Source organism: Plectropomus leopardus, chromosome 3, assembly GCF_008729295.1.
Source record: "Plectropomus leopardus isolate mb chromosome 3, YSFRI_Pleo_2.0, whole genome shotgun sequence".
NCBI lineage: Eukaryota > Metazoa > Chordata > Actinopteri > Perciformes > Serranidae > Plectropomus > Plectropomus leopardus.
This window is the reverse complement of record NC_056465.1, coordinates 23,351,718-23,364,787: the sequence shown is the minus strand read 5'-3', so window position 1 is coordinate 23,364,787 and position 13,070 is coordinate 23,351,718. Positions and strand designations below refer to the sequence as shown.

At 37.5% G+C, this 13,070-nt stretch overlaps 1 protein-coding gene across 1 annotated transcript in view; it reads right to left on the bottom strand.

Annotated features, from left to right (window-relative positions):
• Nucleotides 1-2,064: 2,064 nt before the first annotated feature.
• ttc39a (tetratricopeptide repeat domain 39A) overlaps nucleotides 2,065-13,070 on the bottom strand; it is a 32,652-nt gene continuing 21,646 nt past the window's right edge. Inside the window, exons 8-21 of the mRNA XM_042480962.1 lie at nucleotides 12,937-13,004; nucleotides 12,757-12,821; nucleotides 12,515-12,614; nucleotides 10,978-11,043; nucleotides 10,014-10,122; nucleotides 9,861-9,928; nucleotides 9,709-9,768; nucleotides 8,215-8,376; nucleotides 6,800-6,891; nucleotides 6,369-6,489; nucleotides 5,530-5,641; nucleotides 5,195-5,309; nucleotides 4,855-4,971; nucleotides 2,065-3,277 (exon numbers count right to left, since the gene is read on the bottom strand). Of these exons, the coding sequence (XP_042336896.1) occupies nucleotides 3,163-3,277; nucleotides 4,855-4,971; nucleotides 5,195-5,309; nucleotides 5,530-5,641; nucleotides 6,369-6,489; nucleotides 6,800-6,891; nucleotides 8,215-8,376; nucleotides 9,709-9,768; nucleotides 9,861-9,928; nucleotides 10,014-10,122; nucleotides 10,978-11,043; nucleotides 12,515-12,614; nucleotides 12,757-12,821; nucleotides 12,937-13,004 (1,370 nt within the window). The 3' untranslated portion in view covers nucleotides 2,065-3,162. The remainder of the gene's footprint in view (nucleotides 3,278-4,854; nucleotides 4,972-5,194; nucleotides 5,310-5,529; nucleotides 5,642-6,368; nucleotides 6,490-6,799; nucleotides 6,892-8,214; nucleotides 8,377-9,708; nucleotides 9,769-9,860; nucleotides 9,929-10,013; nucleotides 10,123-10,977; nucleotides 11,044-12,514; nucleotides 12,615-12,756; nucleotides 12,822-12,936; nucleotides 13,005-13,070) is intronic.

The following is a 13,070-nucleotide window of genomic DNA, read 5'->3' as shown; positions in this document are numbered from 1 at the left end:
TAATTCACAATACAAATAAGGTGATTCACAGTGGGAATTGTTTTTGTACTTTTAGTATGCATGAAGTATCAGAGTTCATAAAACAGCATCAAAATATTTCGTTTATCAAAAAAGTTCCAGCACCCTTCAACAGAGGTCCCAGCTAAAATCCTAGAATCGTCCTAAAATCCTAGAATCGTCCTAAAATCCTAGAAATGTCCCAAAATCCTAGGAACATCCCAAAATCCTAGTGATGTCCTAAAACCCCATAAATGTCCTAAAATCCTAGAAATGCCTTAAAATATGAGAAACATACTAAATTCCGAGAAATGTTTCAAAATCCTAGGAGGGCCCTAAAATCCTAGAAATGTCCTCAAATCCTACAAATGTACTAAAAATACTAGGAACATCCTAAAATCTGAAATGTGTTAAATCCGAGAAATGACCTTAAATTCGTGAAACATCCTAAAGTCCTAGAACCATCCTAAATTAAGAAATTTCCTAAAATCCCATGAACGTACTAAAATTCAAGAAACATCCTAAAATCCTAGAAACGTTCTTAAATCCTAGAAACGTCCTAAAAACGGGCTAAAATCCAAAAAATATCTTAAAATCCTAGAGACATATATGGTGCTGCTGCATATGGCCTCAAGCCTTCCAGCATTTTAAAAAAGTGGCCCCTGAGCAAAGGAAGTTGAGTATTCCAGGATTAGATGCATGCAAATATTTGTAAGCATGCAGTGCCTCTTTGTTCTGGGAATAAAACCACTTTGTACTGGACACACTGTATTTTGTGTTTCTGTTTGTGGTGCACAAATGAAAAAAAAGACAACACAAAATGGGATGTTTTTTAAGTTGCTTGTCATTATTTTATCTTAAATTACATTAGAAACATTCAGTATGTACAGGAATGTCATTCTGCTCAGTAGTAGCCGTGCCCAATAAAATATGCTGATTGTAAACATCACAATGCCACTTAATTTGGTTAGTTTCTTTCTTCTATATCTGCAAAACCAAAGGGAAAAATAAGAAAAATAAGCTTAATTAATTGTCAGAAAATTAATGATAATCTGTTATTGAAATATTCTAGAGAGCTGTTAAAACAATATTGAAATAACCTTTCCTTCACCATTAAAAAAAAAAAAAGAAAATAAGAAACTGACTCCTAGTCATCGTCTTGAATCCCAAACCTTACTCTAATCATGAATAAATCAGCAGCGCTCTAATTCCAACACTTGAGACACCATCTCTAGGTTTTGGATACTCTGGTGCTGAGACACAGCCCTTCAAATAACCTCAGAGCTGACCCCTTTCTGTCTTCTCATCAATCATTACAAGTGTTTGTTCATATACAGATTATAATTTGACACAGGAGTGTGGTTATTAAGTTTCGTGTCCGTCTATAGGTGGTTGTACTCAAGCATGGCCGATACAGGAGCAGCAGAAGACGTTCACAAAGCAGGAAGACTGTTGGTCCCCGTTCAGAGCTTCCTCACTCACTAAAGATGCAGCAGGCGGACAAGCGCACAGTCCTTCACTGCTCGGCGTGAATGGCCTGTTTGTTCAAGCTCAAGTACTGTTGGAGCCCATCCCACACGCCAGGAGGAGAAAAGGAGGGAGTCTGCCTTTCTAAAAGACACATTCATCTGTCCTCTTAAAACGGGACAATTTGTGTAAAAGGTGCCATTTACAGTATATAAATGTAAAGAACAACTCTCACTGTAACTCTGCTTCTTTGACTCTGGAGAGTTTGCATGGCTGGCTGATTTACAAAGCTGTGTGCGAAAGCTGATATACGTCACTGTAAATACAATGGGAATGCTGATTCAATTATTTCTTCAGAAGGGGAGACTGAAAGAAAATGTTCCACATGAGTAAAATTGAGTCTTTCAATGTTTCAGTAGGTTTTAACCCTTTGAAACCTGAGTAATTTGGCTTAATTTCTTTCTAAAACACAGGAAGAGGGGCAATGAGGAATTTCAGAAGAATTGTCCCAGAAATTACCAAATTAGTAGAATGAAAAGAAATTATAATAAAATAGAAATAATTTAATAAAATATAAAGGACAGTAAAAACAAAAACAAATAAGGAGATGACTGAAAAAAATAATGATAATTCTTTAACATCATTTTCTATATATAATTAGAATAATTATGTAGTTTAACGGACCTCATCTCCAGTTTATTTCAAATGATTCAAAATCTACAAATTTCTTGCAATTTGTGGGACATTTCTTGCCAGGTTGTTCATTACGTTTCCCCCTATGTTTTCTAAAGAAATCAAACCAGATTTCAATGTGTTACAGAAAAATAATTTAAAATAAACAATCAAATATTCTCCTACTCTGAGAAACACTATGATCCACAGCTTATGTAGTGTTAAAATAATCCACCATTAAAAAAAAAAATCTAATTGGGCCATGTTGGTGTTGTTAAAATATCTCAATATAGGGGAAACCTGTCTACTAAATTGTATTAAATGACACAGTATGAAAAAGTCACATAGTTGTCATGGACCAGGCTGTGAGTTGCATGATATAATGTAAATCATTTTTTCAACACATAATTATGAGTAACGTCTCATCTACTCAAGTCTTTTTAACAATAATCTCTAATTTACATCAAATTAAGAGGTTTGTCGCAACCAGGTCAAATAGTGTTGCTGGCTGGGTGGAGTTAGTGTCAGTAATTTATACGTGGGTGTTTGGTACTCTGGCTCCATCACATCCAACCAGACCACCCTGAACAGCACATTTTTGGGGTAGCAGTGGAGACAATCTGCAGTACATATATATTATACTGTGTGTCACCTTGTTTTCTACCCTAGTGCGCCCCTCACAGGTGGATAAAGTGCTGGACAAACAAGCCTGCTAAAAGCAATGTTTCATAAATATAGGCACATTTCTCAACATCTCTCTATTTCAAATCACACACATAAGTGGAGTTCATCATAATATATCTCTGGAAGAGGGATCAGCAAACCTGCCTTAGCCACACAGAGCTGCAGCTGCCCAAAAGGTCGGCACACATGAGAAAAACAAGCATCCATTTTGCCCTACCCTTCTGATGGAAGAAAAAGCAAATAACCCGCCTGAATGGGCGGGGCTGGGCGGGGCTGGGTGTTGCATTGTGGGACTACGGAAATAGAAAGCTGTCTCTGCTCTAGTGTGGCCTCCTCTGTCTGTTATGGGCTGGAGGGAACGTGGATGCCGTTCTCTGCCGTGCCCTTGGCCTTGTGCAGAGCAGCCTGAATACGGAAGTGTGTCCGTGATTCCATCGAGTAGTTTTTGTAATTTTGCCTAAAAAAAGAGCAAAGAGAGTAATTTAAAATCACATCAGGGTAAAACTTAATCTAGATTCGTATTTCATACATGGACATTGTAATAGATCCATAAACCACAAAGACGGTTCACAATCAAGTCAAGGCAAATTATACGGTTTATTTTAACACTCATTGTAAGATAATTGTATCAGGGATCGCGCAGACAAGGGCGAGTCAGATTCAAGGACTTTCAAGAACTTTTTCAAGCCCTCGTTTGAGTTTCAAGGATGAAATTGTTTTATCCACAACCATCTGTTCCGAGAAAATTGTGCACATTCGTAAATGGAGTAAACATGCTACCAAGGCCTAAAATCAATGTATTACTATTTTATTTTGTCTTTTATTTACTTTTATTTATTTTTTAAAATCGATTTTACCTTTTTAATTTAAATTTTATCTCTTTTGTTTCCTTATATTTGTGGTTTTATTGCTTTTATTGTTACTGTTGTTATTGTACTTGGTCTGTTTCTTTGAATTATTTTATACTGACATTATGCGTCCTGCATCTTGTATTATATGTCCTCTGCTTTTAATTTTATTCTAACTCTACCCTAGTTTCTTCTCGCATGTGTTCAATAGGTCTGTTTGGCTTTCTGTTGTTTTATCACCCTTTATATATCCCATTTCTGCTTTGCTTTGTTTGTCAAAGGTGCTATATAAATAAAGTTGTTGTTATAATTACTATTATTATTATTATTATTATTATTAAAACTGCTGAATTAAAGTTTAAATCTTACACTAATGCTGGGGCTCAGTGTGAGTGTTTTGCAGGCTAGTGAAACATCCTGGTGTTGACTATGTAATGGTGTTTACCACTGATTTTTTGCTAATAGAGCATTAACAAATAATTGCAACCACAGCTGTTCTTTGCTTTCTAGTTTAAACGATTCTCTATTACATTTTATAAAATAATTTATCATTCTGTTGCCCCTCTTTTATACTCAAGTACCTTTTCAAGGACCAAGTTAAAAAATGTCTGATTTTCAAGGTATTCAAGGATGTAAATCCCTGAGTGTTGAATTCAAGTACCTCAAGCACCTCAAGTACCTTGTATGAACCCTGTTGTATTAATTGAAAACCAAAGATAAACAGATGTGGCATATTTATTTCTAAAAAAACATGTCAAGTGATGCCTTGTAGATATGAGGCATAGATTTTAAAGAGAAAAAACACCTAAATTAAGAATTTGAACATGTTATTTTCATGGCCTCGGAAAGTACAATCAATATTTGTGAGCAAGAACGACTCACACTCAAAGCCAGAAACCAGAGAAGTAAGCCTCGAGCTTGTGAAGTCACAGGGTATAAAGTCTGAAGCAGAGTGTTTGATTTCTTTTCAATAACTAAATGAGCTTTATTCTATTCTTATGTTCTTGGTTCTGATGCAGAAAATGTACACATAAAGTCAAAACATTCCCGTGGGTGCTCTCAGTGTAATCTATAACATCTTTCCCAATTCACTGTGTATGGGCAGCTCTGGACTTTATACCCTATCACATCACAAATTTGAGTTTCAGCACTCTTGCCATTGGCTTTAGTAGAAAGACAGACTTACTTTGCTGTTTCTAGGAGTCTGACAGCCTCAGCGTTTCTGCCTTGCTCCAGACACAGCAGGCCATGCTCCAGCAGGGCATTAGGAACCAGGTAGTGGTCATACTTGATCTGAGACTCACTGCAGATAATGTCAAAACAAACTTGTTAAAGTATGTGTGGAGATGATCTGTTGTGCTGTTGTTTTTTTTTTTAAACAGAATTGCATTTATTTACCAGAGGATTTAAAATGAATATGATCACGCTAATTGGTGACAAAACTCTGCAGGAAACTAAAGCATCTGTTTTTCTGGTTTGGTTGAGCATGCATACACTGTGCGTGCACATTACCGAGAGAGGCTTACTTGCAGAGGACGAGGGTAAAGTAGTGTTCTGCCTCTTCTTGGTGCCCAAGGTGTTTGAGACAAAGTCCCTTCAAGAGACTCAGCAGACACTGATCGTCTATGGTGAACTCAGACCCTGAAAAACACAGTGAGGAACATAAAGATTACATGTAAATGTCATTCTGGACAAACATTCAAAAAGATTATATCTACAGATTATGTAATTCTCAAAGATGCTCACAATAAACATAGCATCAAGACAGAACCTAAAACAATTACAATCCAGCTAAGCCTATTAATATCAAAAGGAAATAAAATGAGAATGTATCCATCAAAATTATCCTCTTGGCTCTTACTTGGGATGCTCTCGAGTTTAGCCTGCGCCTCATTCAGGGTTTTCAGCATGCCTTCAGTCAGGTCTTTGTGCTTGCCAATGACTGTATAGCCGTTCCAGATATACATCATCTCCTGGACAACACACAAATTCACACAAATCGTACAAACCATGGTCAGAATATGAAAAATTTCTGTCCTATAGAAATAATAAGGAGGCTTAGAGAGTTTATTATCAAGCAAAGCCTATTAAAACTACTAATTTCCAAGATACTTTTTGATCCAGTTACTTAAAGGTCTAGTGAATAGGATTTAGTGGCATCTAGTGGCGAGGTTGCAGAACTGAAACCTGTGTGCCAAGTGTGAAGGAGAACATAAAAATGCAAATGGCCCTATCTAGAGCCAATGTTTGGATTGTCCTTTCTGTGCTACTGTAGATCAACATGTCAGGATGGTTGCAAAACATTATTATCCCAATTTGTCAAACATATCCCGTTGGATGGTGGATGTTCAGGTCTACATATGGTGCATTATCCTCCTATGTCTGTTGTTGAGGTTCCTGGATGCCAAGTCAGTTTATGCATTGTGTCCTTTAAAAAAAAAAACGCTTCTTTCGTGATAGGAAATGCAGAGTTTCTGCTTCTTAGATGCATACAGTCCTTTTCAAAAAATAAACATACAGCATTGGTAAAACACCACGTATTTACGCTAATTTCCATGTGCAACATAAGCACGTGGTTAAGCCTCTAAATCCTACAGGCTGGACCTTTAAAAGAAACAATACAACACACTGTAGTAACTATGTAAACATCCAGTGATGCTACAAGTAAATCAGTGGCATGTAATCTTGCCCTGGACTGACCAGTGGAGGAGCAGGAAGAGGAATGGGGTTTTCTGCGAGGTAGCGACGAGCTTTCCTGATAGCAAACTTCTCTGTTGGTAAAGATTTCCCTGCTATTTTCTGCTCCAGCCCTGGGACTTGCCTAAAATGCAATAAAAAAAAAAAACACACATACATATAAGTAGCAGTAGTGTGGAAGCAATATATGACATGGTTTCTAGTAATCACAGATTTTTAAAAAATGGTCAAAAAAAAACACAGAACACTTGAACAGGTGTGTACCAAAAAGAGAAAAAAAGCCAATTCATTTCCAGAGATATTATAATATTATGTTCATATTCTCTACCAACAGTAGTCTCTTCCCAGAAGACGAGACGATGATATCATAGATACATAACTGTCACAGTGATTCATCTCTATTTCTCTGCAGTGCGCGAGCTCTTACTTCATACCTGAACAGAGTGAGTGCAGTCTCCCCGAAGGTTAGGCAATCATCCGTCGTCAGCATGCTGAGGTAGGCTGCTTTCATATATGCATAGGTAGCCTGAGGGAAGGAGAAAAGTGGTTACTACTGCAATCCCATCTTTCCTTTTTAAATGAGATAAGGAGAGAAAAAAAAACACAACGGAGGAGTTTACAGTCAAATCAGGACTACACGAGTCTTAAGTTTGGTTTTGAGACACATTTTGTTTTTCAGCCCCTGCAAGCTGCTGACTTGCTCTCTAAATGGCATACAAAGTAATGCCGTTTTGTTTATTATCGTCACTATCAAACATTTAAAGGGACAATTCACCCCAAAAATCAAAAATGCATGTTCTTTTCTTTTACCTGTAGTGCTATTTACCAGTCTAGATTGTTTTGTTGTGTGTTGCAGAGTGTTGGAGATATCGGCTATAGAGGTGTCTGCAATCTTTCAAATGTGATTAAACTAAATGGCACTGTGCTTGTGGTGCTTTCAGTGCTATAAAATACATTTGAAAAACTTAACAGTAATGTCCTTTTCCAGAAATCATGACCTGCTTACTCATAATAATCCACAGACCTTGCTGTGAACAGTTTCATGTAGGAAGTATTTTCCTTCTATTGAACTACACCAACTAACCGCATCCCCATGCAGAAGGAAGCGTGCATCTATTCATGGACCAGAGGCTTCTGCTTGTGGCTAGAAGAGATGACAACATAAACAGCGTCCTCCTCAGCTGAGCTGTAATGCCATCTAGCTCAGTGGTGCTAGTTGGGCTAGCATGCTTCCTTCTGTGTGGTGATAATGTTGGTGGTTGAAGTTAAGTAGAGAAAATAGGTCACAACGAGGTCTATGGATTATCTTGAGTAACTGGGTCATGATATCTGAATAGAGACATTGAATTCAATTCGATTTTTTTTGTAAATTCCAATCTCACAAATCTGAATTTGCCTCAGAGGGCATTACAGCATACAGCATCTCTCTGTTCTTGGACCTTCCCAAAAACAAAACTTTTAATGGGGACAACATTTTTGGAGTTTTTCAAATGTATTTTTTGGTTCTTTGAGCTCTACAAGCCAAGTGCCATCTAGTTCAATTATATTTAAGAGAAGACAGAGATCTCTATGGCTGACATCTCCAACACTGCAGCTCACACCAAAATAATCTAGATAAATAACACTACAGGTAAGAGGAAATATATGTATATGTCCCTTTAAAGTATTTTCTCTTGTGTATCGTTGCTGCCAGGTGAAAACTATCCAACTTGTTTTGCTTATTTTAAATAAAAGGTGAGAGTACTGCAGCTCATCTCTCAGAAATTCATAACTGCCTTTTTTACGACATGTTCTCGTTTGCCTATCTAGGTCTTCCTCATTATTTGGATTTGACACTGTGGTGACCCACCTTAGACCAGGCGTTTTCCTTGCTGAGCAGGTCAGCGTAGAAGTAGGCCATCTTCCAGTGCCTCTTGTACGTAAAGCACCACATCAGCTCCCAGTAACACATGTGGTGGAACTGCTTCCACTGCTGCTGGGCCTCGCAGCACTCCTCAAAACGCTTGATAGCCTGGAAACACACAAACCATCAAGGATTTCACCGTCTTAAAACATATTCAGTGTGATTGTTAATACATAGTGAGCATCTCATATAAATCATGACTGAATGGATCAATGATACATGAAGAGGACACAGAGGGCCTAACTTAATCGGTCAATGAGGACTAAGTCACATTCAAATGGGAAGAAGTAATCTGAACTCAAAGTGTACAGACACATTTGTCCTCATTTCATGTTAAAATATTGTATGTTGCTACTGCCATATTTTAGAAAAATTAAGGCAATACATTTTTAGTGTTTCTTTTCAGTTTGGTTATTATATTATTAATGCACTTATTTGTTAAGCAGTGGGAAAAATTTGTCCGAAAGTACTTAACATGTGAACTTATCAACTAAATTGGAATAAGACACATGTTCCATAACTTCTATGTAATCATGTAGCAAATGTTTCTACATATTAAACTGTGAAAGAGTAAAGCATTCCCTATCTAGATCTAATCTATCTAGATTATTATCTAAGAATTCTGAGAAAAGTTTTCATGGAAAAAGCTGCTTTTGCTTTTTTGAATTTACGAGATAATAAGATTGTTGGATTTCAAGATTATTATCTTGTGTAATTATTAAGAAAAAAAGAGCAGAATGTTTTTCTCTGAAAACTTTTCTCAGAATTCTGAGAATGCTTTTTTTCTTTTTTAAAACAGAAAGGCCCCATTGAGATACAATATCTCTTTTGCCCCAGCCCTGGTCAAGTTGGGCAGCAAAATAAAAGTTTCAAATACATTTACAAATTGGGACAAATAACATCACAAAAAAATATAATCAAATAATGGTTTTCATAAAAACTTTTCTCATTATTCTGAGTTAAAAAAAACTCAATATAAAAGTTTTTATAAAAGTGAATGCATTGCACTTCAAAATCAAAAAAACAGAAATATTTAAAAATGCAAAAGCAGGGCACAAACTTTGTTTTTGTGTGTGGTCGACCCACCAATGTTTGCTTTGCAAGATAAACCCAAATGTGCCTTCCATTAAATATTTATAAACTACATGTCAACAGTTATCCTGATAAGGTAAAAATCCAACAGTCATCATAAAGTCACATATTTATAAAGAAGGTTTTGCTGTAGCATAGTGGGACATGGAGGCAGACTCAACTCAAACAGACTTCAGAGAACAAAGAGGATGATGACCACATGATTTTTTACAAAGTCATGTATCCATATTCAAATACAGGCTCAAAACATCAAGAGATCTGTAATGCATGATGCATAGAAATACAGATTTTCCACATGAAAAGTGCAGTGGTGACTGTGTTTTGTTTGTGTACAGAAATGACACTCACAGCATCCAAGTTGCCTTTGATCTCCTCTATTCGACCAGCGAAGAACAAGAAGATGGATCCCTGGGAGAAATACCACCCACAGTATTTTTGTAAACATTTCTAATTATGCACAACTAAAAAAGAAAAGAAAACAACAGGCAATTCTGGCAAACCTTCGGATATTGTTTTAAATACGGCTGCAGCAGTTTCTCTGCATCTTCAACGTCTCCTTCTCCAGTGCCTGCCAGACATAAAGAGAACAAAACCAGCTAAGATCCTTGTCTGTTTTTGTGTTTGGCAGCAGCTCTGAGTGCGTCTTTGCTCACCTAGTATGAAGCTCATGAAGGTGTGATAACAGAGCAGCAGCATGTTGCAGAGGAAGGATCTGAATGTGCTTTCTGCACAGCCCTCCTGAAGCTGCTGGAGACCAAACTCCTGCATGAACACACACAAAAGCACACATAGACGTGATAACACGAGTTTGAATTGAGTCTCATTTCAGGAGAGATCTTCTGGTGGAAGCGACAGCACACACTAATGCAATTAGAAGAAATGTTCTGTGCAAGAAAATAACAGAGGCAAGAACAACATTATAGATTTGTTATTAAGTTTGTTCTGAAGAATGAGCAACATCTGCTTGTCTACCAGAGCACTTTAAGGCATCAAATTTGAGCAGAGATGCAGTTTGTCAAAGATAGGCTTGTGTGCAAAATATATACGAGCACATAATGAAACATATCCAGGATATGCAAGGTCACAGTGTCAAGAAAAAATGATTTACTTTTGCAAACAGAAGATAAATCAATCAAATTTTAGCAATATCATGAACAAAACCCAGATTAATATTACTTTTCAGATTATTTTGTGCGGTGCTTACATAAACCAAATCAATAGGGACAGCATTTTTTTAAAAAAATAAAAATTTGGCACAAGAAATAATTGAAATAGAAAATTGTGATCTGGACAAATGGTACAGTCATTACTTTTTCTGATCAAAGGGATTTTTAAGCCATTCACTCATCAAGTTGTAAAAGTTTCATTTCGCTTCGTGTCAGTTTCAGCATCGTCAGCTCAGTAGTAGTCATATGAGTTTTACCACAAATCACAAGCAAGATTTGACTTTTAACCAATGAACCAGTGAGGCTGAAATTACAGGCATAATTCATGCACTATTCCATCATTATAAGACGTTCACATAGCACAACAATCCCTCCTGTGTCAAGCATCTCTAACTCCCTCAGTTCAGCTGCTCCGCCTTTCAGCAGTAACTCACTTATCAGTAGAACTCACCTTATTACCAGAGAAACCGACCCACTCCAGCAGCTTGAGCGTCCGCGTGGGCAACATGGAAATCATCTGCAGGAAGCAAACAAGCTGTGAAATTGAAAGCCTACAAGCAGGAGTCCTCCTCTGTCTCTCTCTCATTGTAACACCAGTGGTTTAAAAAAAAAAAATCTCAAATTTGGTAAACATACTGTACAATGGCCATACAGGCTGTGCATTAATAACGTGTTTACAAACTTATTTCATGTTACAGCAAATAAGTACACAAGAGAAGAAATTACAGGAACATGATCAGATGTTTTGTGGCCCTTGACCAGGGTCCTCTTGTTTGCACTTGCCTGTAGCTGCTACTAAGTCAGCAGCAGTTGCAGCATGGCTAGCAGGATTAGTATCAACCTGAGCACCTGGTGGTTTCTGAGGTGGATGGTATTTCAGTGTCTCTTGCTTATAGGAATGGAATAATAATAGAGCTAATTGGCCAATATTTTTCAATAGTACATAATTGTTAGCTAACTTGTTGACTTTGCTGTTATGGATATGTGTCACACAGAGATTAAGTTTAAACTAGCTCATGTGACTTATTGTTGAGTACAATAAGTGTGTTTTTTGATTTTTTTATGAGTTTTTTTCTGAAAAGAACAATTTATCTTTGCTAACAATAAGTTTGATTCACATTGATCTGTATTTTCAGACCTATTTAATTTTTTTAACTTCAATTAATACTTTAATTATCAAATAATACATTTTAAAGGTTTTTTCTTGGCTTTTTTTATTATTTGTAGGACAGCACAAGCTTGAAAGGGGGAGAGGGAGGGGATAACTGGCAGCAAAGGGCCGCAGGTCAGACCTGCAGCCACTGCGGTGAGGACACAACCTCTGTACATGGGGCGCCCGCTTCACCAGTTGAGCCCACCAGTGCCCCTTATGAAACAATATTTTGATGCGTTAACTCCAAGGACCCCCTTGGGGTCATGAACCCCCTACTGAGGATCACAGCCCTGGACTATTATTTTGAAACTCTAGAGTAAGACTTTCTGTGCATGCAAAGATTTGGCAGCTCATTTTCGCCTGTGTGCCAAGAAAAAAAAGGATCTTTTTAAGTGTTTAAATTGCAAAACTTTCTCAAAATAATGATTACATATGACGAAATAATGGCAAACAATAAAAGTCATTATTCTGAGAAAGTGTTTTATGATATTGACTTAACAGTATATGTTTTTAATCATACTGGTGAACATGGGCTTCCATTCTGAGAGGTTTTTTTTATGCTTCAGGTTCTCATAAACAAAAATATGCAAGAGAGTGGAAGAACAACAGCATGTGATGAGCTATATTCAGACACTGAACAATATCTGCTGCATGAGGATCACTAAACTCATAACAAACTACTTGTCTGCATGTTACATTATAGCCACTCTGTGCTCATATTTTGCTCTTTATGTGCTCCTGTTGAACTATGATACTTCCTGGAAGTATCACAATTCGTGATGCAAACAACTTCTTTTAACCCATCACAAACGCAAAGATTTGGCCTTCTACTTACTAGATTGAAGGCTCCTACGCCCAGTTTAACACCGCCCTCAAAATGGCCGTGGTTGTCACCATGGGAGTATCCAGAGGACTGGAGGACTGTGTGAAGCTCTCTGTGAGGTAAAGATATAGGCCACAGACAGATTTTACAAAGCAAAGAGGAAGAAGGAAACAATGACGTCTGCTGAGAGAATGGGAACAACACAAGTGGGATGAGATGAGAACGAAATGATAGTCTGGGTTTTAGATTCTCACTTGTACGTCTGGTAGCTGTTCCTCACTTTGATTCCACCTTTGAGGAAACTGATCATGTTTTCATCCTGAACAGAGAAAGCAGGAGAGGGAAGAGAGCGCAAAGACACAGAGTGAGTTTGCATAAAGATTAAAGTATCAGTGGTGACAGTTTCAGAGGAATGCTCTCTGTGCGCTCCCGACCTGAAGGAAGGTGAGTGCTGCCCTCTGCAGGAGACACTCGGCGTAACAAACTTCGGCGTGCAGTTCCTCTGAGGTGAAAATGATAACGTCATAGTTATACTGAGTCAGCATAATGGCCAAACATGTGTGTATGT